General features: G+C 48.4%; 1 protein-coding gene across 1 annotated transcript in view; it reads right to left on the minus strand.

Annotated features, from left to right (window-relative positions):
• The window catches only part of FLNA (filamin A), a 105388-nt gene that overhangs the window by 8577 nt on the left and 74315 nt on the right, over window positions 1-22496 (minus strand). Inside the window, exons 35-42 of the mRNA XM_083881370.1 lie at window positions 21848-22009; window positions 20223-20426; window positions 18378-18530; window positions 16898-17020; window positions 14843-15109; window positions 11346-11483; window positions 8481-8596; window positions 1957-2089 (exon numbers count right to left, since the gene is read on the minus strand). Of these exons, the coding sequence (XP_083737496.1) occupies window positions 1957-2089; window positions 8481-8596; window positions 11346-11483; window positions 14843-15109; window positions 16898-17020; window positions 18378-18530; window positions 20223-20426; window positions 21848-22009 (1296 nt within the window). The remainder of the gene's footprint in view (window positions 1-1956; window positions 2090-8480; window positions 8597-11345; window positions 11484-14842; window positions 15110-16897; window positions 17021-18377; window positions 18531-20222; window positions 20427-21847; window positions 22010-22496) is intronic.

Consider the following 22496-nt stretch of genomic DNA (forward strand, 5'->3'; position numbering starts at 1 on the left):
GTCTGAGGAGGAAAGGGTTAAAATTATATCTGAGAGCCCAAAAATTATCATTTAAATGGCAAAAATTATCCCTGGAATGCCAGAAATTGGCCCTGAAATTCCAAAAATTATCCCAGAAATTATCCCTGAAATTGAAGAAATTATCCCTGGAATTCCAGAGATCCCAAATTCCCACAGGATGAACCGAACCACGAACTTGTCTGGGGAGGAAAGGGTTAAAATTATATCTGAGAGCCCAAAAATTGTCCCTGAGATCCCAAAAAAATTGGCCCTAAGACCCAAAAATTATCCCTGAAATCCCAAAAATTGTCCCTGAGATCACAAAAATTATCCCAGAAATTAAAGAAATTAAAGGAATCCCAAATTCCCGCGGGATGAACCGAACCACGAACTTGTCTGGGGGAAAAAGGGTTAAAATTATATCTGAGAGCCCAAAAATTATTATTTAAATGCCAAAAATTTATCATTTAAATGGCAAAAATTGTCCCTGGAATTCCAGAGATCCCAAATTCCCGCGGGATGAACCGAACCGTGAACTTGTCTGGGGGAAAAAAGAATTTAAATTATCTCTGAGAGCCCAAAAATTATCTCTGAGACCCTAAAAATTATCTCTGAAATCCATTTTTTTTTTTGGGATTGACCCATTTTTTTGGGATTTTTGGCATCTCCTCACCTGGGGTGACCCCAGAGCTCTGACACCTCCCAGGACCCCCAAAGATGGAGAATTTTGGGGCAAAATTTGACGAATTTGGGGCAGAATTTGCCGATTTTTATTTTTATGGGAACGGGGCAGATTTATATAAGATTAACTCATTTTTTGGGGATTTTTGGGCTCCCAACCCCAATTTTTCTCTGTCCCTTCACTCCTAAAGCCCCTAAAGTTCTGACACCTCCCAGAAGGTGGAAATGGGGCCAATTTTGGGGCAGAAAATGAAGTTTTTTATGGGACCGGGGCAGATTTAGGGTTAAAACTTGGATTTTTTTACAGGAAAACTCCATTTTTTTAGGGTTTTTTGGGGTCCAACCCCAAATTTTGGGGTCTCAACCCCAAATTTTCAGTGTCCCCTCACCTGGGGTGACCCCAGAGCTCTGACACCTCCCAGAGGGTCAAATTTGAGGATTTTGGGGCGAAATTTGACGAATTTGGGGCAGAATTTGCCGATTTTAGGCTTAAAATTTGCGGATTTTTACAGGAAAACTCAATTTTTTTGGGATTTTTACAGGAAAACTCATTTTTTTGGGGGGATTTTTGGCATCTCCTCACCTGGGGTGACCCCAGAGCTCTGACACCTCCCAGAACCCCCAAAGATGGAGAATTTTGGGGCGAAATTTGCCGATTTTAGGCTTAAAATTCGCGGATTTTTACAGGAAAATTCCATTTTTTTGGGGGATTTTTGGGGTCCCAACCCCAAATTTTCTTTGTCCCCTCACCCCTAATGACCCCAAAGCTCTGACACCTCCCAGAGGGTGGAAATGGGGCCGATTTTGGGGTGGAAATTGCAGATTTAGGGCAAAAATTTGCGGATTTTCACAGGAAAATTCCATTTTTTTGGGGATTTTTGGGGTCTCAACCCCAAATTTTCAGTGTCCCCTCACCTGGGGTGACCCCAGAGCTCTGACACCTCCCAGAGGGTCAAATTTGAGGATTTTGGGGCGAAATTTGACGAATTTGGGGCAGAATTTGACGATTTTAGGCTTAAAATTTGCGAATTTTTACAGAAAAACTAAAATTTTTTGGGGGATTTTTACAGGAAAACTCTTTTTTTTTGGGATTTTTGGCATCTCCTCACCTGGGGTGACCCCAGAGCTCTGACACCTCCCAGAACCCCCAAAGATGGAGAATTTTGGGGCGAAATTTGACGATTTTAGGCTTAAAATTAGCGGATTTTTACAGGAAAACTCCATTTTTTTGGGGATTTTTGGGGTCCCAACCCCAAATTTTGAGTGTCCCCTCACCTGGGGTGACCTCGGAGATGTGACACTCCTCCAGGGCCCCCGAGGGACTGTGAACTTTGGCGTCCAGAGCCCCCCGGGCCCCGTTGAGGCTGACGGCGAACGAGGCCGGCTGGTGGATCTTCAGACCCGACTCCTGATGGGGGAAAGGGTCAGAAAAAAACCCAAAAATTGGGCAGGAAAATCATAAAAAAAATCACAAAATAATCAGAAAAAAATAGGGGAGAGAGGGGGAATGGACAGGGAAAGAAAGGGGAAAAATAGGGGAAAAATAAGGAAAAAAATAGGGGAAAATAGGGAAAAAAAGGAGGAAAAATGGGGGAAAAAGGAAGGAAAAAAGGGGGGAAAAGGGGGAAAAAAGGGGGAAAAATAAGGGGGGAGAAAGGGAGAACGAGGCCGGCTGGTGGATCTTCAGACCCGACTCCTGAATGGGGGAAAAGGGTCAGAAAAAAACCCAAAAATTGGGGAAAAAAATAACAAAAAAATCACAGAAAAATCAGAGAAAAAATAGGAGAGAGAGGGGGAATGGACAGGGAAAGAAAGGGGGACAAAAGGGGAAAAATAAGGAAAAAAATAGGGGAAAAATAGGGGAAAAATGGGGGAAAAATAGGGGAAAAATGGGAAAAAATAGGGGGGAAAATAGGGGGAAAAAGGGAGGAAAAAGGGAGGAAAATAGGGGGGAATGGGGGAAAAAATAAGGGAAAAAGGGGGGAAAAATAGGGGGGAAATAGAGGAAAGAAAGGGGGACAAAAGAGGAAAAATAGGGGGAAAAATGGGGGGAAAAGGGGAAAAAAGAAGGAAAAAAAATGGGGGGAAAATGGGAGAAAAATAGGGGGGAAAAGGGGGGGAAATAGAGGAAAAAAATGGGGAAAAAAAGAGGGAAAAAGAAGGAAAAAATGGGGGAAAAAAGGAGGAAAAAAAGGGGAAAAAGGGAGAACGAGGCCGGCTGGTGGATCTTCAGACCCGACTCCTGAATGGGGGAAAAGGGTCAGAAAAGTGCCCAAAAATTGGGGAAAAAAATAACAAAAAAATCACAGAAAAATCATAGAAAAAATAGGAGAGAGAGGGGGAATGGACAGGGAAAGAAAGGGGGACAAAAGGGGAAAAATAAGGAAAAAAATAGGGGGAAAAGGAAGGAAAAAAGGGGGAAAAAAGGGGGGGAAAAGGGGAAAAAGGAGGGAAAAAAGAAGGAAAAAAAGGGGAAAAAGGGAGAACGAGGCCGGCTGGTGGATCTTCAGACCCGACTCCTGAATGGGGGAAAAGGTCAGAAAAAAAAACCAAAATTGGGCAGGAAAATCACAAAAAAATCCAAAAAAAAATTCCCCAAAAGCAGGAGAGAGAGAGGGAATGGACAGGGAAAGAAAGGGGGAGAAAAGGGAAAAAATAGGGGGAAAATGTCAAAAAGGAAAAGAAAAAAAGGACAAAAAATAGAAAAAAAAACCCCAAAAAATTCCAAAAAAATCCCCCAAAGGCAGGAGAGAGAAATGGGGGAGAAAAAGGGGAAAATAGGGGGGAAATCTTAAAAAGGAAGAGGAAAAAAAAGAAGAAAAAATAGAAATAAAAGAAAAAAAAACCCAGGAGAGAGAGAGGGAATTGTCAGGGGTTGGGGAATGGGGAAAATGGGGGAAAAAAGAGGGAAAAATGGAAAAAATTGGGGAAAAAAGGATGGAAGAAATGGGGGAAAAAGGGGGAGAAAAGGGGAAAAATAGAGGGAAAAATACTGAGAAAAAAAGAAGGAAAAAATGGGGGGAAAAAGGGGGGGAAATGGGGAAAAAAGAAGGAAAAAAGGGGAAAAAGGGGAGAAAAATAGGGGGGAAAAAAGGGGGAAAAAAGGGGGAAAAATGGGGGAAAAATGGGGGGAAAAGAAGGAAAAAAGGGGAAAAAAAAGGGGGGGAAATAGGGGAGAAATGTGAAGAAAGGAAGAGGAAAAAAAAAGAAGAAAAAATAGAAATAAAAGCAAAAAACCCACCCCAAAACAAACAAATAAAAAAATCACAAAGAAACACAAATAAAAAGAAAAAAAAAAAAAAAAAGAAAAACAAAAAACAAACAAAAAAAAACCACCCAAAAAACCCAAAACAACAAAAAACACACAAAGGAAAAAAGGAAACAAAAAAAACCACTTTAAAGAAAAGAAAAACAGCCCAAAAAAGCCTTGAAGAAACAGGAAAAAAACAACGAAAAAAACCAAAAAAATCTCCCAAAACCTCCCAAAAATAATAAAAACATTAAACTCTCAAAATCCCCAAAGAAACAGAAAAAAAACCCAACCAAAAAAAAAAAAGCCCAATAAAAAACCCCCCAAACCCTCCCAAAATAATAAAAAATAATAAACCCCCCAAAAAAGCCCCAAAGAAACAGGAAAAAAAAAAAAAAACCAAGAAAAAAAAAATGAAAAAATCCCCAAAGAAACTCCTCAAAAATAATTAAAAAAACCCCAAAGAAATGACATCCAAAAAAGCCCCAAATAATAATTTTAAAAAAGCAACAAAAAATCATAAAATAAAGGGGAAAAAAAAAAATCAAACAAAAAAACACCAAAACAAACAAATAAACAACAAAAAAACCCCAAAATCAAAATCCTCCAAACCCAAAAAAAAAAAAAAAAAAAAAAACAAACAAAATAAATAAAATAAACAAATAAACCCCTCAAAAAAAAAAAAAAAATCAAACCAAATAAACCCCCAAAGAATCTGGAAAAAAAACCCAACAAAAAACACACAAAAAACCCCCCCAAATCCCAATAAAAAAAACTCCAAAATAAATCCACAAAACCACAAAAAAAAAAAAAAAAAACCACCCCATCTTCACCCCAAAAACTGTTTAAAAATGGGGGGAAAAACCCCAAAAATTTCATCCCAAAAATTCTGGGGGGTTGGAAAAATCCCAAATAATTTTGGGTGAGAGAAGAACCCCAAAACTCAATCCCAAAAAACTTCACCCCCCCCCCAAAAAAAAAATCCCCCAAACCCCCAAAAAAACCCTAAAAAATCTCCCCCAAAAATCCCCCAAAATCCCAAGAAACCCCCAAAAATTCCCAAAAAAATCTTTCCAAAAAAAAAAAAACCCCAAAACTCTGAAAAATCTCCCCAAAAATCCCCCAAATCTTCATCCCAAAACTCCCCATAAAGCACAAAAAAAAATAAATCCCCAAAAGCCCCAAAATCCCCAACTCCTCTCCCCAAAAAACCCAAAACCCCAAAATTCTTTTTTGGGACCCCAAAATTATTTTGAGGAATATTAAAAACGTCCCAAAAAAAGCGAATTTTGGGCCTGACTTACCTCGAGAAGAACCTCGGGGGGTTTAACTGGACCCAAGGACGACCCCAAAACCCCCCAAAAAACCCCAAAAAATCCCAAAAAAAACCCCAAAATATCCCCCAAAACCCCCCAAGAAACCCAAAAAACCCCCAAAACCCAAATTCCTCAAAATCTCAAAAACACACCCAAAAAATCCCCAAATTAAACCCAAAATCCCCCCCAAAAACCCCTCAAAAATCCCCTCAAAAATCCCCAAAAAACCCTCAAAAATCCCCAAAAATTCCCCCCAAAATTCCCCCAAAAACCTCAAAAAATCCCCCCAAAAAATCCCCCAAAAAATCCCCAAAAAACCCCAAAAAATCCCCCAAAAACCTCAAAAAAATCCGCCCCATAAAAAGCAAAAAAAATCAAAAAAAAAATCAAAAAAAAATCCCCTCAAAAAAAGCAAAAAAAAATCCCCCAAAAGCCCCAAAAATGCAAAAAAAAAAAAAAATCCCAAAAAAATCCCCCCAAAAAATCTCCCCAAAAATCCCCAAAAAAATCCCCCAAATTTCCCCAAAATTCCCCCAAAAATCCCCCAAAACCCCCCAACAACCAAAAACCCCAAAATCCTTTTTTGGGACCCCAAAAATTCTATTTTTTTTCAATAAAAATCATTTTAAACGTCCCAAAAAAGCGAATTTTGGGCCTGACTTACCTCGGGAAGAACCTCGGGGGGTTTAACTGGACCCAAGGACGACCCCAAAACCCCCCAAAAAATTTGGGGATTTTTTTGGGAGGTTTTTTTTGGGGTTTTTTTTTGATTTTTTGGGTCCTTTTAAACCCCCCCGGCCCCTCCCCCTGTTCCAAGCCTTTATCAGAGACCCCCCAGAGACCCCCCGGGACCCCCCAGGGCTGGGCTGGGCTGGGACAGCGCAGGGAACACCAAAAATATTGAAATTTAATTTAAAAAAATTAAATCTGGGTTGAATTCCTAAAAAAATCTGGTTTAAATCCCCAAAAAAATCTGGTTTAAAATGCTCAAATCCCGAAAAAAATCGGATTAAAACCCTCAAATCTGCCTAAAATTCCCCCAAAAATCTGATTAAAAACCTCAAATTTGTCCCAAATCCCTCAAAATTCTGATTAAACCCCTCAAATCTGCCTCAAATCTCCCAAAATTCTGATTAAAACCCTCAAATTTTATTAAAAAAACTCAAATTCTGACTCAAATCCCCCAAATCTACTTCAAATCCCCCTAAAAATCTGGTTTAAAATAGTCAAATCCCTAAAAAAATCAGATTAAAAAGCTCAAATTTCCCCAAAAAATCTGATTAAAAGCCTCAAATTCTTCAAAAATCTGATTTAAAACCTTCAAATCTGATTAAAAACCTCAAATTCTGCCTAAAATTCCCCCAAAATCTGATTATAAACTCCTAAATCTGATTTAAAAAAACCTCAAATCTGATGAAAAAACTGAAATTCTGGCTTGAATTCCTAAAAAAATCTGGTTTAAATCCCCAAAAAATCTGGTTTAAAATGCTCAAATCCCGAAAAAAATCGGATTAAAACCCTCAAATCTGCCTAAAATTCCCCCAAAAATCTGATTAAAAACCTCAAATTTGTCCCAAATCCCTCAAAATTCTGATTAAACCCCTCAAATCTGCCTCAAATCCGCCAAAATTCTGATTAAAACCCTCAAATTTTATTAAAAAAACTCAAATTCTGACTCAAATCCCCCAAATCTACTTCAAATCCCCCTAAAAATCTGGTTTAAAATAGTCAAATCCCTAAAAAAATCAGATTAAAAAGCTCAAATTTCCCCAAAAAATCTGATTAAAACCCTCAAATTCTTCAAAAATCTGATTTAAAACCTTCAAATCTGATTAAAAACCTCAAATTCTGCCTAAAATTCCCCCAAAATCTGATTATAAACTCCTAAATCTGATTAAAAAAAATCTCAAATCTGATTAAGAAACTCAAATTCTGGCTTGAATTCCTAAAAAAATCTGGTTTAAATCCCCAAAAAATCTGGTTTAAAATGCTCAAATCCCGAAAAAAATCGGATTAAAACCTTCAAATCTGACTCGAATCTCTCAAAAATCTGATTAAAAACCTCAAATCTGACTCGAATCCACCTAAAATCTGATTTAAAACCTTCAAATCTGATTAAAAACTCCTAAATCTGATTAAAAATCTCAAATCTGATTAAAATTCCCCCAAATCTGCTTCAAATCCCCAAAAAATCTGATTAAAGACCTTAAATTTCCCCAAAAACCTGATTAAAAAACTCCCAAATCTGATTTAAAAATCTTCAAATCTGATTAAAATCTCAAATTCTGCCTCAAATCCCCCAAAAATCTGATTTAAAAACCCAAATCTGCCCCTAAAAACCCCAATTTTTCTCCTAAAAACCCCAAATTTTCTCCTTTAAACCCCAAATCTTCTCCTAAAACCCCCAAAACTTCTCCTTTAGACCCCAAACTTCTCCTAAAACCCCAAATCTTCTCCTTTAAACCCCAAATCTGCCCCTAAAAATCTCAAATTTTCTCCTTTAAACCCCAAAATTTTCTCCTTTAAACCCCAATTTTTCCCCTAAAACCCCCAATTTTTCCCCTAAACCCCCCAAATTTTCTCCTTTAAACCCCAAATTTTCAACTAAAACCCCCAAATTTTCTCCTTTAAACCCTAAATCCACCCCCCAAACCCCAAATCTGTCCCTAAAAACCCCAAATCTTCCCCTAAAAACCCCAAATTTTCCCCTAAAAACCCCAAATTTTCTCCTTTAAACCCCAAATCTTCCCCTAAAAACCCCAAATTTTCCCCTAAAACCCCAAATCTTCTCCTTTAAACCCCAAATTTTCTCCTCAAAACCCCAAATCTATCCCTAAAACCCCCAAAACTTCTCCTAAAACCCCCAAAACTTCTCCTAAAACCCCCAAATTTTCTCCTAAAACCCCCAAATCTTCTCCTTTAAACCCCAAAACTTCCCCTAAAAACCCCCAAAATTTCTCCTAAAAACACAAAACCCCAAAATCTGCTCCTTTAAACCCCAAATCTGCCCCTAAAAACCTCCAATTTTCTCCTAAAACCCCAAATCTGCTCCTTTAGACCCCAAATCTTCCCCTAAAACCCCAAATCTCCCCCTCAAAACCCCCAATCTCCCCCCTCACCCCCCGCCCCGTTTGGATCTCTGCGCTGTCCGGGCCCCCCCGAGCCCTGGGGGGTTTCTGTGGTTCATTTTTGGGGTTTTTTTGGGGTGTTTTTGGGGTCTCCAGGTGTCTCACCTGAAGGCTAGAAACAGTCAGACGGCGCGCCGCGTCGCTGGGGGCCGTGGCCGGCACCACGAAGGGGCTCTCGGGGATGTGCTCGTCGTTGAACTTCACCGAGACCTCGTAGTCACCTGGGGAGGGGGAGAGGAGGTTGGAGGACAAAAATCCCAAAAATTCCAAAGAATTTGCACCAAAAAACACCAAAAATCCGCCTCGAAAACTCTAAAATTGGCCAAAATTCAGGTTTGTCCCCGTTTTCTCGGGGATGGGATCGTCACTGAATTTCACTGACACCTCAGAGTCACCTGGGGAGGGACAGGGGAGGGGTTGGAGGACAAAAATCCCAAAAATCCCAAAGAATCTGCACCAAAAATCCCAAAAATTCCATCCCAGAAACACCAAAAACGCCAAAAATCCGCCTCAAAAACACTAAAATCGCCTAAAATTCAGGTTTGTCCCCGTTGTCTTGGGGATTGAACTGCATTGAATTTCAGAGTCACCTGGAGGGAACAGGGGAGGGATTGGAGCACAAAAATCCCATAAATGTTGTCCCAAAAATCCTAAAAATCCCAAAGAAATTCGCCCCAGAAAAACCCAAAAAAAATCCGCCTCGAAAATGCGAAAATCGGCCAAAACGCGGCTTTGAATTTCATTGGGCTCATCATTGAATTTCACTGACACCTCAGAGTCACCTGGGGAGGGACAGGGAGGGGTTTGATCCTAAAAATCCCATCCTAAAACCCCAAAAATCCTAAAAATCCCATCAAAAGCACAAAAAAATCCGCCTCGAAAACACTAAAATTGGCCAAAATTCAGGTTTGTCCCCGTTTTCTTGGGGATGGGATCGTCACTGAACTTCACTGACACCTCAGAGTCACCTGGAGGGGAGGGAAGGGGTTGGAGGACAAAAATCCCAAAAATCCCAAAGAATCTGCACCAAAAATCCCAAAAATTCCATCCCAGAAACCACCAAAACCGCCAAAAATCCGCCTCAAAAACACTAAAATTGGCCAAAATGCGGCTTTGAATTTCATTGGGCTCATCATTGAACTTCATTGACACCTCAGAGTCACCTGGAGGGACAGGGAGGGGTTTGATCCTAAAAATCCCATCCTAAAAAACCCAAAAATCCCAAAAATCCCATCAAAAGCACAAAAAAATCCGGCTCGAAAACACAAAAATTGGCCAAAATTCAGGTTTGTTCCCGTTTTCTCGGGGATGGGATCGTCACTGAACTTCACTGACACCTCAGAGTCACCTGGAGGGAACAGGGGAAGGGGTTGGAGGACAAAAATCCCAAAAATCCCAAAAAAATCCCAAAAGATTTGCCCCAAAAAAACCCGAAAATCGCAGCCCAAAATCACAAAAATTGACCAAAACGCGACTTTGTCCCCATTCTTGGGGACTGAATTTCATTGTGCTCATCGTTGAACTTCACTGACACCTCAGAGTCACCTGGGGAGGGACAGGGAAGGGGTTGGAGGACAAAAATCCCAAAAATCCCAAAAATTTTGTCCCAAAAATCCCAAAAATTCCATCCCAGAAACACCAAAAACGCCAAAAATCCGCCTCAAAAACACTAAAATCGCCTAAAATTCAGGTTTGTCCCCGTTGTCTTGGGGATTGAACTGCATTGAATTTCAGAGTCACCTGGAGGGAACACGGGAGGGATTGGAGCACAAAAATCCCATAAATGTTGTCCCAAAAATCCTAAAAATCCCAAAGAAATTCGCCCCAGAAAAACCCAAAAAAATCCGCCTCGAAAATGCGAAAATCGGCCAAAACGCGGCTTTGAATTTCATTGGGCTCATCATTGAACTTCATTGAGACTTCAGAGTCACCTGGAGGGGACAGGGAGGGGTTTGATCCTAAAAATCCCATCCTAAAAAACCCAAAAATCCCAAAAATCCCATAAAAAACACAAAAAAATCTGCCTCGAAAACTCTAAAATTGGCCAAAATTCAGGTTTGTCCCCGTTTTCTCGGGGATGGGATCGTCACTGAACTTCACTGACACCTCAGAGTCACCTGGAGAGGGACAGGGAAGGGGTTGGAGGACAAAAATCCCAAAAATTCCAAAAAAGCTGCACCAAAAATCCCAAAAATTCCACCCAAAAACCACCAAAACCACCAAAAATCCGCCTCGAAAACGCGAAAATCGGCCAAAACGCGGCTTTGAATTTCATTGGGCTCATCATTGAACTTCATTGAGACTTCAGAGTCACCTGGAGGGACAGGGAGGGGTTTGATCCTAAAAATCCCATCCTAAAAAACCCCAAAAATCCTAAAAATCCCATCAAAAGCACAAAAAAATCCGGCTCGAAAACACTAAAATTGGCCAAAATTCAGGTTTGTCCCCGTTTTCTTGGGGATGGGATCGTCACTGAACTTCACTGACACCTCAGAGTCACCTGGAGAGGGACAGGGAAGGGGTTGGAGGACAAAAATCCCAAAAATTCCAAAAAAGCTGCACCAAAAAACCCAAAAATTCCACCCCAAAACCACCAAAACCACCAAAAATCCGCCTCGAAAACACTAAAATTGGCCAAAACGCGGCTTTGAATTTCATTGGGCTCATCATTGAACTTCATTGAGACTTCAGAGTCACCTGGGGAGGGACAGGGGAAGGGGTTGGAGGACAAAAATCCCCAAAATCCCAAAGAATTTGCACCAAAAAACACCAAAAATCCGCCTCTAAAATGCAAAAATTGGCCAAAATTCAGGTTTTTTCCCATTTTCTCAGGACTCTGCTCATCACTGAACTCCACCAACACCTCAGAGTCACCTGGGGGAAATCAAGAGAGACGATTCTGACCCCACAAACCCCCCAAAACCCCCCAAAACCCCATAAAAACCCCCCAAACCCCCCAAATTCCGTTACCGGGTTCCTGCACCACGTAGGAGACGCCGCAGGAGCCGTCCTTGTGATCCTCGAAGGCGATTTCGGCCTTGCTGGGCCCCTCCACGGCGATGGAGAGACCCCCGGCCCCGGCCTCGCGCGTCCAGATGCTGAACTCGGCTGGGGACGGGGAAAAATGGGATTAAGAAACCCTAAAAACCCAAAAAATTACCCCAAAAATCCCAAAAACCCTAAAAATTGCCCCAAAAATCCCATAAACTACCTCAAAAAAACCCTAAAAATTGCCCCAAAAAACTCCTGTTGCAGAAAAACCCCCATAAAGGACACGGAGATGTCCAGATGCTGAACTCGGCTGGGGACGGGGAAAAACGGGGTCAGGGGACCCTAAAAACCCCAAAAACCCCCCAAAAAAGCCCCAAAAAACCTAAAAACCGCCCCAAAAATCCCATAAACCCCATAAATCCCCCCCTAAAGGACACAGAGACCCCCAGCCCCGGCCTTGCGCGTCCAGATGCTGAACTCGGCTGGGAACGGGGAAAAATGGGATCAGGGAACCCTAAAAACCCCAAAAATCCCATAAACCTGCCCAAAAAACCCTAAAAACCGCCCCAAAAATCCCATAAATCCCCCCCTAAAGGACACAGAGACCCCCAGCCCCGGCCTTGCGCGTCCAGATGCTGAACTCGGCTGGGAACGGGGAAAAATGGGATCAGGGAACCCTAAAAACCCCAAAAATCCCATAAACCTGCCCAAAAAACCCTAAAAACCGCCCCAAAAATCCCATAAATCCCCCCCTAAAGGACACAGAGACCCCCGGCCCCGGCCTCGCGCGTCCAGATGCTGAACTCGGCTGGGGACGGGGAGAAACGGGGTCAGGGGATCCTAAAACCCCCAAAAATCCCATAAACCACCCCCAAAAAAACCCTAAAAACCGCCCCAAAAATCCCATAAATCCCCCCCTAAAGGACACAGAGACCCCCGGCCCCGGCCTCGCGCATCCGGATGCTGAACTCGGCTGGGGACGGGGAAAAATGGGTCAGGAAACCCTAAAAATCCTAAAAAACACCCTAAAAATCCTAAAAAACACCCTAAAAATCCTAAAAACCACCCCAAAAATCTCATAAACTCCATAAATTCCCCCATAAAGGACACAGAGATGTCCAGATGCTGAACTCGGCTGGGGACGGGGAAAAATGGGTCAGGGAACCCTAAAAACCCAAAAAACCACCCCAAAAATCCCATAAACCACCCCCAAAAAAACCCTAAAAACCGCCCCAAAAATCCCATAAATCCCCCCCTAAAGGACACAGAGACCCCCGGCCCCGGCCTCGCGCGTCCAGATGCTGAACTCGGCTGGGGACGGGGAGAAACGGGGTCAGGGGATCCTAAAAACCCCCAAAATCCCATAAACCACCCCCAAAAAACCCAAAAAACCGCCCCAAAAATCCCATAAATTCCCCCCTAAAGGACACAGAGACCCCCGGCCCCGGCCTCGCGCGTCCAGATGCTGAACTCGGCTGGGGACGGGGAGAAATGGGATCAGGGAACCCTAAAAAGCCAAAAAACCACCCCAAAAATCCCATAAACCACCCCAAAAAAACCCTAAAAACCGCCCCAAAAATCCCATAAACCCCATAAATTCCCCCCTAAAGGACACGGGGATGTCCAGATGCTGAACTCGGCTGAGGACAGAGAGATTGGGGGCTTAGGGGACCCTAAAAATCTCAAAAATCCCATAAACCTCCCCAAAAAAAACCCAAAAACCACCCCAAAAATCCCCGTTGCAGAAAAACTCCCCTAAAGGACACAGAGATGTCCAGATGCTGAACTCGGCTGGGGACGGAGGGAAAAACGGGGTCAGGAAACCCTAAAAACCCAAAAAAAATTGCCCCAAAACCCCTAAAAAAAACCAGCCCAAAAACTCCCGTCACAGAACAAACCCCATAAATTCCCCCACAAAGGACATAGAAACCCCAGTTTTGGGGGTCCCTGCCCTGTTTTTCGGGGTCCTCGGTCATTCCCAAGGTTTCCAGCTCCGTTTTTGGGGGTCTCTGCCTCATTTTTTGAGGTCCTTTCCTCGGTTTTTGGGTGCCCCCAGCCCATTTTTGAGTCTCCCCAGCCCATTTTTCATGGTCCTTTCCCCATTTTTTTGGGGATCCCCACCCCATTTTTTGGTGTCCCTGATCCATCTTTGGGGATCCTTTCCCTGTTTTTGGAGTCCCTGCCCCGTTTTTTAGTATCCCCATCCCACTTCTGACTGTCCCCACCCCATTTTTCCAGCCGTATTTCCCATTTTTTGGGGGTCCTTTCCCCATTTTTAAGGATCCCCATCCCATTTTTGAGTGTCCTCATCCCATTTTTGGAGCCCCTGCCCCATTTTTCAAGCCCCCTGACCCATTTTTGAGTGTCACCATCCCACTTCTGATTGTCCTCATCCCATTTTTTGAGCATCTTGCCCCATTTTTTGGGGTCCTAATCCCATTTTTCAAGCCCCCTGACCCATTTTTAGTGTCCCCGTCCCATTTTTAGTGTCCCCATCCCATTTTTGAATGTCGCCATCCCATTTTCGAGCTCCCTTCCCCATTTTTTGGGGTCCCAAACCCATTTCTCCATGTCCCCACCCCATTTTCAATATTCCTGACCCATTTTTGATTGTCGCCATTCCATTTTTTGAGCCCCTGCCCCATTTTTCAAGCCCCCTGACCCATTTTTGAGGTTCCCATCCCATCTTTTAGTGTCCCCATCCCATTTTTCAAGGTCCTCATCCCATTTTTGAGGTCCTTTCCCCATTTTCAGGGGTCCCAACCCCATTTTTTGGGCTCCTTTCCCCATTTTTCAAGCCCCCTGACCCATTTTCGGGGGTGCTCATCCCATTTTTTGGGGTCCTAATCCCATTTTTTTCACTCCCATCCCCATATTTTGGGTTTTTTTACCCCAATTTTTGGTTCTCACCAGGTGTCCCTGCCCCATTTTTGTGTCCTATGCCATTTTTGACTGTTCCCTTCCCATTTTTGGTGCCCCTTCCCATTTTCTGGGGTCCCCATCCCATTTTTGATTCTCGTCATCCCATTTTCTGGTGTCCCCATCTCATTTTTCAAGCCCCCTGCCCCATTTTCGGGGGTGCTCATCCCATTTTTTTGACTCCCATCCCCATATTTTGGGTTTTTTTACCCCAATTTTGATTCTCACCAGGAATCCCAGCCTCGGCCCTCTCCAGCCCCGGCCCCCCGGCGCGGACCTTGTGCGCTCCCCCCTCTCCCAGGGCCCCCTGACCCATTGCTGGTTATTTTTACCCCATTTCTGGGTATTTTAACCCCATTTTTGGGTATTTTTGGGTTATTTTTGTGCTCTCACCAGGCGTTCCAGCCTCGGCCCTCTCCAGGCCGGGCCCCCCGGCGCGGACCTTGTGCGCTCCCCCCTCTCCCAGGGCCCCCTGACCCATTTCTGGGTGTCCCTGACCCATTTCTGGGTATTTTAACCCCATTTTTGGGTATTTTTGGGTTATTTTTGGCTCTCACCAGGCGTTCCAGCCTCGGCCCTCTCCAGGCCGGGCCCCCCGGCGCGGACCTTGTGCGCTCCCCCCTCTCCCAGGGGTCCCACGGTGAACTGGAAGGGGCTCCCCGGGACGTGCTGCCCGCGGTCCTTGACGCTGACCCGGTGGGCTCCGGTTTCCTGCGGCACAAACCGCACCCCCAGGGAGCCCCCCTGGCCCGGGAGGATCTGGGAGGACACGGCTTGGCCAGAGGGGCCCGTCACCTGCGCCGTCACCTCCGAGATGGAGAGTTCTGGGGGGGAAAATTGGGGAAAAAATGGGGTTATTTGGGGTAAATGTTCCATTTAGGACCCATCACTTGGGCGGTGACCTCGGAGATGGAGAGTTCTGGGCGGGAGAAATGGAAATAAATTGGGTTATTGGGGGTTATTTGGGATAAATGTTCCATTTAGGACCAGTGACATGTACAGTGATTTCAGAGATGGAGAGTTCTGGGGGGAAAAATAAAAAAAGAAAAAAATCGGGTCGTTGGGGGATAAAATGGGAAAAAAATGGGGATATTTGGGGTGAAAATGGGTTATTGGGGGATAAAATGGGGTTATTGGGGGAAAGAATGGGTTATTTTGGGGGAAAATGGGAAAAAAATGGGGGGGAAATGGGGAAAATGGGGGAAAATGAGGGAAATGGGGAAAATGAGGTTATTGGGGGAAAATGGGGAAAAATGGAAAAATTGGGGAAAAATGGGTTATTTGGCCAGAGGGAGACCCATCACTCGGGCGGTCACCTTGGAGATGGAGAGTTCTGGGGGGAAAAAGAGTTTATTGGGGGAAAAATGGGAAAAAAAATGGGGATATTTGGGGTGAAAATGGGTTATTGGGGGAATAAATGGGGTTATTTGGGAAAAAAATGGGGAAAAAATGGGGTTGACTCATGTGGGACACGTCACTTGGGCGGTGACCTCCGAGATGGACAGTTCTGGGGGGAAAAATGGGGAAAAAATGGGATTATTTGGGGGAAAAATGGGGAAAAATGGGGGGAAATTCGGGTTATTTGGAGAAAAAATGGGGTTATTTGGGGTAAATGTTCCATTTAGGGCCCGTCACCTGCACCATGACTTCAGAGATGGACAGTTCTGGAGGAGAAATGGGGAAAAAATGGGGTTATTTGGGGGAAAATGGGGGGAAATTCGGGTTATTTGGGGAAAAAATGGGGTTATGGGGGGAAAAAATGGGGTTATGGGGGGAAAAAATGGGGTTATGGGGGGAAAAAATGGGGTTGAGTCGTGGGACCCGTCACTTGGGCCGTGACCTCCGAGATGGAGAGTTCTGGGGGAGAAATGGGGAAAAAATAGAAAAAAAAATTGGTTGTTTGGGGAAAAAATGGGTTATTTGGAGGATACGATCTGTCACCTCAGAGACTGAGAGTTATGGGGGAGAAATGGGGGAAAAAATGGGATATTTGGGGTAAAAATGGAGAAAAAAATGGGATAAAATGGGGTTATTTGGGGATAAAATGGGGTTATTGGGGGAAAAAAATGGGTTATTTGGGTTATTTGGGAGATATGACCCATTTAGGGACCCGTCACTTGGGCGGTGACCTCAGAGATGGAGAGTTCTGGGGGAGAAAATGGAAAAAAATTGGGTTATTTGGGGTGAAAATGGAGAAAAAAATGGGATAAAATGGGGTTATTGGGAGAGAAAACGGGGGGGGGGGGAAATGGGGGAAATAATGGGGGGAAAATGGGGGGAAAAGGGGGAAAAAGAGGGGAAAAAGCGGGAAAAATGGGGTTATTGGGGGGGAAATGGCGGGAAAATGGAGGGAAATGGGGAAAATGGGGGGAAAATGGGGTTATTGGGGAAAAATAGGAGAAAATGAGAAAAATGGGGATGAAATGGAAAAACGGGAAAAAAATGGGAAAAAATTGGTTATAGGGGGAATTATACAGGACCCCCCCCAAACCCCTCTGGGACCCTCCCAGGACCCTCCCAAGCCCCTCCAGGATCCCCCAAACCCTCCCAGGACCCCCCAAACCCCTCTGGGACCCCCCAAATCCCCCCAGGACCCCCCCAGGCCCCCTCACCAGGCATTTTGAGGCTGAGGTCGCAGGGGGTCCCCACGCTGGCCTCGGGGGGGGCTCGGCGCCGGCGGGTGATGCTCTCCCTGACCCGCCCCTCGCCCGTCACCTTCACTGAAAAGGGGCTCCCTGGGGGGGTTTGGGCTCGGTCAGGACCCCCAAAACCTCCCCAGAGTCTCCTCAGATCCCCCCAAAATCCTCAGAGCTCCAGGACCCCCCAAATCCCCCCCAAAACCCCCCCAAAAATCCCCCCCTGGGTGAGGCTCTTGCAAAATCAGTCCTTGCCCATCACCTTCACCCAAAAGGGGCTCCCTGGGGGGGTTTGGGCTTGGTCAGGACCCCCAAAACCTCCTCAAGACCCTCCAGAATCTGTCCTGAAATTCCTGAATTTCTCTGAGGTTCAGAACCCCCAAAAACCCCCCCAAAATTCCCCCAAATCCCCCAGACTCGGCAGCTTCACCCAGAAGGGGCTCCCTGGGGGGGGGGTTTGGGGTCAGTCAGGACCCCCAAAATCTCCCCAAGATCCCCCAGAACCCCCCAGTGTCCCCCAATCCCCTCCCAGTCCCTCCCAGTCCCTCCCAGTGCCCCCATTTCCTCTCCCAGTCCCCCCAGTGCCCCTCCAATCTCTCCCAGTGTCCCCATATCCCCTCCCAGCATCCCCAAATCCCCTCCCAGTGCCCCTCCAGTGGCTCCCAGTCCCTCCCAGTTCCCCCCAATCCCCTCCCAATCCCCTCCCAGTCCCTCCCAATCCCCTCCCAGTCCCCCCAATGTCCTTCCCAGTGTCCCCAAATCCCCTCCCAGACCATCCCAGTCCCCCCCAATCCCCCCCAAATACCCTCCCAGTCCACCCCAGTGGCTCCCAGTCCCTTCCAGTCCCTCCCAGTCCCCTCCAGTCTCCCCCAATCCCCTCCCAGTCTCTCCCAGTGCCCCTTCCAGTATCTCCCAGTCACTCCCAATCCCCTCCAGTCTCTCCCACTCCCTCCCAGTGTCCCCAAATCCCCTCCCAATCCCTCCAATACCCCTCCCAGTATGTCCCAGTCCCCCCCAATCCCCTCCAGTGTCCCCAAATCCCCTCCCAGCCCCTTCCAGTCCCTCCCAATTCCCTCCCAGTCCCCCCCAGTGGCTCCCAGTCTCTCCCAATCCCCTCCCAAACCCCCTCAATCCCCTCCCAGTCCCTCCCAGTCCCTCCCAGTGTCCCCAAATCCCCTCCCAGTCCCCTCCAATTCCCTCCTACTGCCCCCAAATCCCCTCCCAGTCCCCCCCAGTCCCTCCCAGTATTCCCATATCCCATCCCAGTCCTTCCCAGTGTCCCCAAACCCCTCCCAGTATCCCCAAATCCCCTCCCAGTCCATCCCAGTCCCCCCCAATCCCCTCCAGCATCCCCAAATCCCCTCCCAGTTCCTCCCAATCCCTTCCCAGTCCCTCCCAATCCCCTCCCAGTCCCTCCCAATCCCCTCCCAGTCCCCCCCGGTCCCCCCAGACCCACCCGGGACGTGCTGCTCCCCGAATTTGACGGAGATGATGTAGTTCCCAGGCTCGGTGGGGCAGTAGGAGACTCTGCAGGTGCCGTCCTCCAGCTCCTCCGTGCTGATGTCCACCTTGCTGGGGCCCTCGATGGACAGGCTCAGCCCCCCGTAGCCTGCAGAGGGTTAAAGGGTCAGGGAAGAGCCAAAAAAATCCAAAAAATTTACCCCAAAAAAATCCAAATTCTTGTGTTGTATAAAAACCCCTAAAATACCCAAAAACCACTAAAATACCCCAAAAATCCCATTAAAAAAACCCAAAATGCAGACACCGGACAGGCTCAGCCCCCCGTAGCCTGGAAAGGGTTAAAGGGTCAGGGAAGAGCCCAAAAAAAATCCCAAAAATCCCAAAAAAATCCAAATTCTTGTGTTGTATAAAAACCCCTAAAAGACCCAAAAAAACACTAAAATACCCCAAAAATCCCATTAAAAAAACCCCAAAATGCAGACACCGGACAGGCTCAGCCCCCCGTAGCCTGGAAAGGGTTAAAGGGTCAGGGAAGAGCCCAAAAAATCCCAAAAATCCCAAAAAAAAATCCAACTTAAAAAACTCCAATGGCTCCCAGTCCCCTCCCAGTTTCTCCCAGTTCCCCCCAATCCCCTCCCAGTCCCTTCCAGTCCCTCCCAGTTCCCCAAATTCCCCCCCCCAGTCTCTCCCAGTCCCTCCCAGTGTTCCCAGTCCCTCCCAATCCTCTCCCAGTCCCCCCCCAGTCCCCCCCAATCCCCTCCCAGTTTATCCCAGTTTCCTCCCAGTCCCCCCCAATCCCTCCCAGTTTCTCCCAGTTCCCCCCAATCCCCTCCCAGTGCTCCCAGTCCCTCCCAGTTTCCTCCCAGTCCCTCCCAGTCCCTCCCAGTTCCCCAAATTCCCCCCCAGTCTCTCCCAGTCCCTCCCAGTGTCCCCAAATCCCCTCCCAATCCCCTCTCAGTCCATCCCAGTTTCCTCCCAGTCCCCCCCAATCCTCTCCCAGTTTACCCCAGTCCCCCCCAATGTCCCCAAATCCCCTCCCAGTGCTCCCAGTTCCCTTCCAGTCCCTCTTAATCCCCTCCCAGTTCCCCCCAAGTGTCCCCAAATCCCCTCCCAGTTTACCCCAGTCCCTCCCAGTGCCTCCCAGTCCCCTCCTAGTCCCCCAAATCTCCTCCCAGTCCCCCTCAGTCCCCTCTCAGTGCTCCCAGTTCCCCCCCAGTCCCTCCCAATACCCTCAAAATCCCCTCCCAGTCCCTCCCAGTGTCCCCAAATCCTTTTCCAATCCCCTCCTAGTCCATCCCAGTCCCCCTCAATCCTCTCCCAGTCCCCCCAAATTCCCCTCCCAGTGCTCCCAGTCCCCCCCAGTGCCTCCCAGTCCTCCCAATGCCCTCCCCAATGTCCCCCAATCCCCTCCAAATCTCCCCCAGTCCCCCCCAGTCCCCCTCAATTCCCTCCCAATCCTCTCCCAGCCCCTCCCAGTTTACCCCAGTCCCTCCCAATGTCCCCAAATCCCCTCCCAGTTTACCCCAGTCCCCCCCAATGTCCCCCAATCCCCTCCCAGTTTACCCCAGTCCCTCCCAATGTCCCCAAATCCCCTCCCAGTTTACCCCAGTCCCCCCCAATGTCCCCCAATCCCCTCCCAGTTTATCCCAGTCCCCCCCAGTCCCTTCCAATCCTCTCCCAGTCCCCCCCAGTCCCCCCCAATGTCCCCCAATCCCCTCCCAGTTTACCCCAGTCTCTCCCAATGTCCCCCAATCCCTCCCAGTTTACCCCAGTCCCCCCAGTCCCCCCAGTCCCCCCCAGTCCCCCCCAGTCCCCCCAGTCCCCCCAGTCCCCCCAGTACCGGCATCGCGCGTGTCGATGATGAACTGGGCCGGTTGGAAGGTGGTCCCCTGGCTGAGGCCGGGCCCCCTGAGCCGCACGCGGGAGGCGTCACCGAGCTCGGCCTGGCTGATGGTGACAGCGATGGGACTGCGGGGCAGGGGCTGTCCCCCCCTGGTGACATGGACGAGGTGCTCCCCCACCTCCTGCGGGACAAACGAGATCCCTGCGGGGACAGGGATGTGTCACACATGGGGACACGGGGACATGTCACACATGGGGACACGGGGACATGTCACACATGGGGACAGGGACATGTCACACATGGGGACAGGGACACGTCACACATGGGGACACAGGGACAGGTCACACATGGGGACACAGGGACAGGTCACACATGGGGACAGGGACATGTCACACACAGGGACAGGGACACGTCACACACGGGGACAGAGGGACATGTCACACGTGGGGACAGGGACATGTCACACACGGGGACACAGGGACATGTCACACATGGGGACACAGGGACACGTCACACATGGGGACAGGGACATGTCACACATGGGGACACAGGGACACGTCACACACGGGGACAGGGACATGTCACACATGGGGACACCGGGACAGGGACAGCCGTTTGAGCTGGCAGGGCTCCCTGCGGCCCGAGGGCGCGGTGACACTGGCGCTCAGCTGGGATGTCCCCATGTCCCCAATGTCCCCAATGATGTCCCCAATGTCCCCAGAGGTGTCCCCAGAGGTGTCCCCAGAGGTGTCCCCTCACCCAGGTGACCATTCCGGAGGCGTTTGAGCTGGCAGGGCTCCCTGCGGCCTGAGGGCGCGGTGACGCTGGCGCTCAGCTGGGATGTCCCCATGTCCCCAATGTCCCCAATGTCCCCTCACCCAGGTGGCCGTTGCGGAGGCGTTTGAGCTGGCAGGGCTCCCTGCGGCCCGAGGGCGCGGTGACGCTGGCGCTCAGCTGGGATGTCCCCATGTCCCCAATGTCCCCATGTCCCCAATGGTGTCCCCAATGTCCCCAGAGGTGTCCCCTCACCCAGGTGACCATTCCGGAGGCGTTTGAGCTGGCAGGGCTCCCTGCGGCCCGAGGGCGCGGTGACGCTGGCGCTCAGCTGGGATGTCCCCATGTCCCCAATGTCCCCAATGTCCCCTCACCCAGGTGACCATTCCGGAGGCGTTTGAGCTGGCAGGGCTCCCTGCGGCCCGAGGGCGCGGTGACGCTGGCGCTCAGCTGGGATGTCCCCAGTGTCCCCAATGTCCCCAATGTCCCCAGTGTCCCCAGAGGTGTCCCCAGAGGTGTCCCCAATGTCCCCTCACCCAGGTGGCCGTTGCGGAGGCGTTTGAGCTGGCAGGGCTCCCTGCGGCCCGAGGGCGCGGTGACGCTGGTGCTCAGCTGGGATGTCCCCAATGTCCCCAATGTCCCCATGTCCCCAATGTCCCCATGTCCCCAATGGTGTCCCCAATGTCCCCAGAGGTGTCCCCTCACCCAGGTGGCCGTTGCGGAGGCGTTTGAGCTGGCAGGGCTCCCTGCGGCCCGAGGGCGCGGTGACGCTGGCGCTCAGCTGGGATGTCCCCATGTCCCCAATGTCCCCAATGGTGTCCCCAATGTCCCCAGAGGTGTCCCCTCACCCAGGTGACCATTCCGGAGGCGTTTGAGCTGGCAGGGCTCCCTGCGGCCCGAGGGCGCGGTGACGCTGGCGCTCAGCTGGCTCAGGTCGCTCTCGCCGATGTCCAGCGGGATCTCGGCCGAGGCGCCCACCTTCAGGTGGGACTGGCGCAGGGTGTCGTCGCCTGAGGGGTCACCCGAGGGGTCAGTGGGGTCACTGAGGTCACTGAAGGGTCACTCAGGGGTCACTGGGGTCACTCACGGGTTTTGATAATTTTTTTCAGGGTTTTTAAATAGATTTTTGGGGTTTTTTTAAATGGTATTTTTGGGGTTCCCCACCTGTGATCCTGGTGGGGAAGGGGAGCCCTGCAAGGTTACCCAGGGGTCAGTGGGGTCACCCAGGGGTCAGTGGGGTCATACAGGGGTCAATGGGGTCACTGAGGGGTCATAGGGGTCACCAAGGGGTCATACAGGGGCCACTCGGGTCATACAGGGGTCACTGAGGTCACCCAGGGGTCAGTGTGGTCACCCAGGGGTCAGTGGGGTCACCAAGGGGTTGCTGGGGTCATACAGGGGTCACTGGGGTCATACAGGGGTCAGTGGGGTCACTGAGGGGTCAGTGAGGTCACCCAGAGGTCAGTGTGGTCACCCAGGGGATGCTGGGGTCACCAA

This window comes from Zosterops lateralis (assembly GCF_965231275.1).
Source record: "Zosterops lateralis genome assembly, chromosome: 33".
In the NCBI taxonomy this organism is placed as follows: Eukaryota; Metazoa; Chordata; class Aves; order Passeriformes; family Zosteropidae; genus Zosterops; species Zosterops lateralis.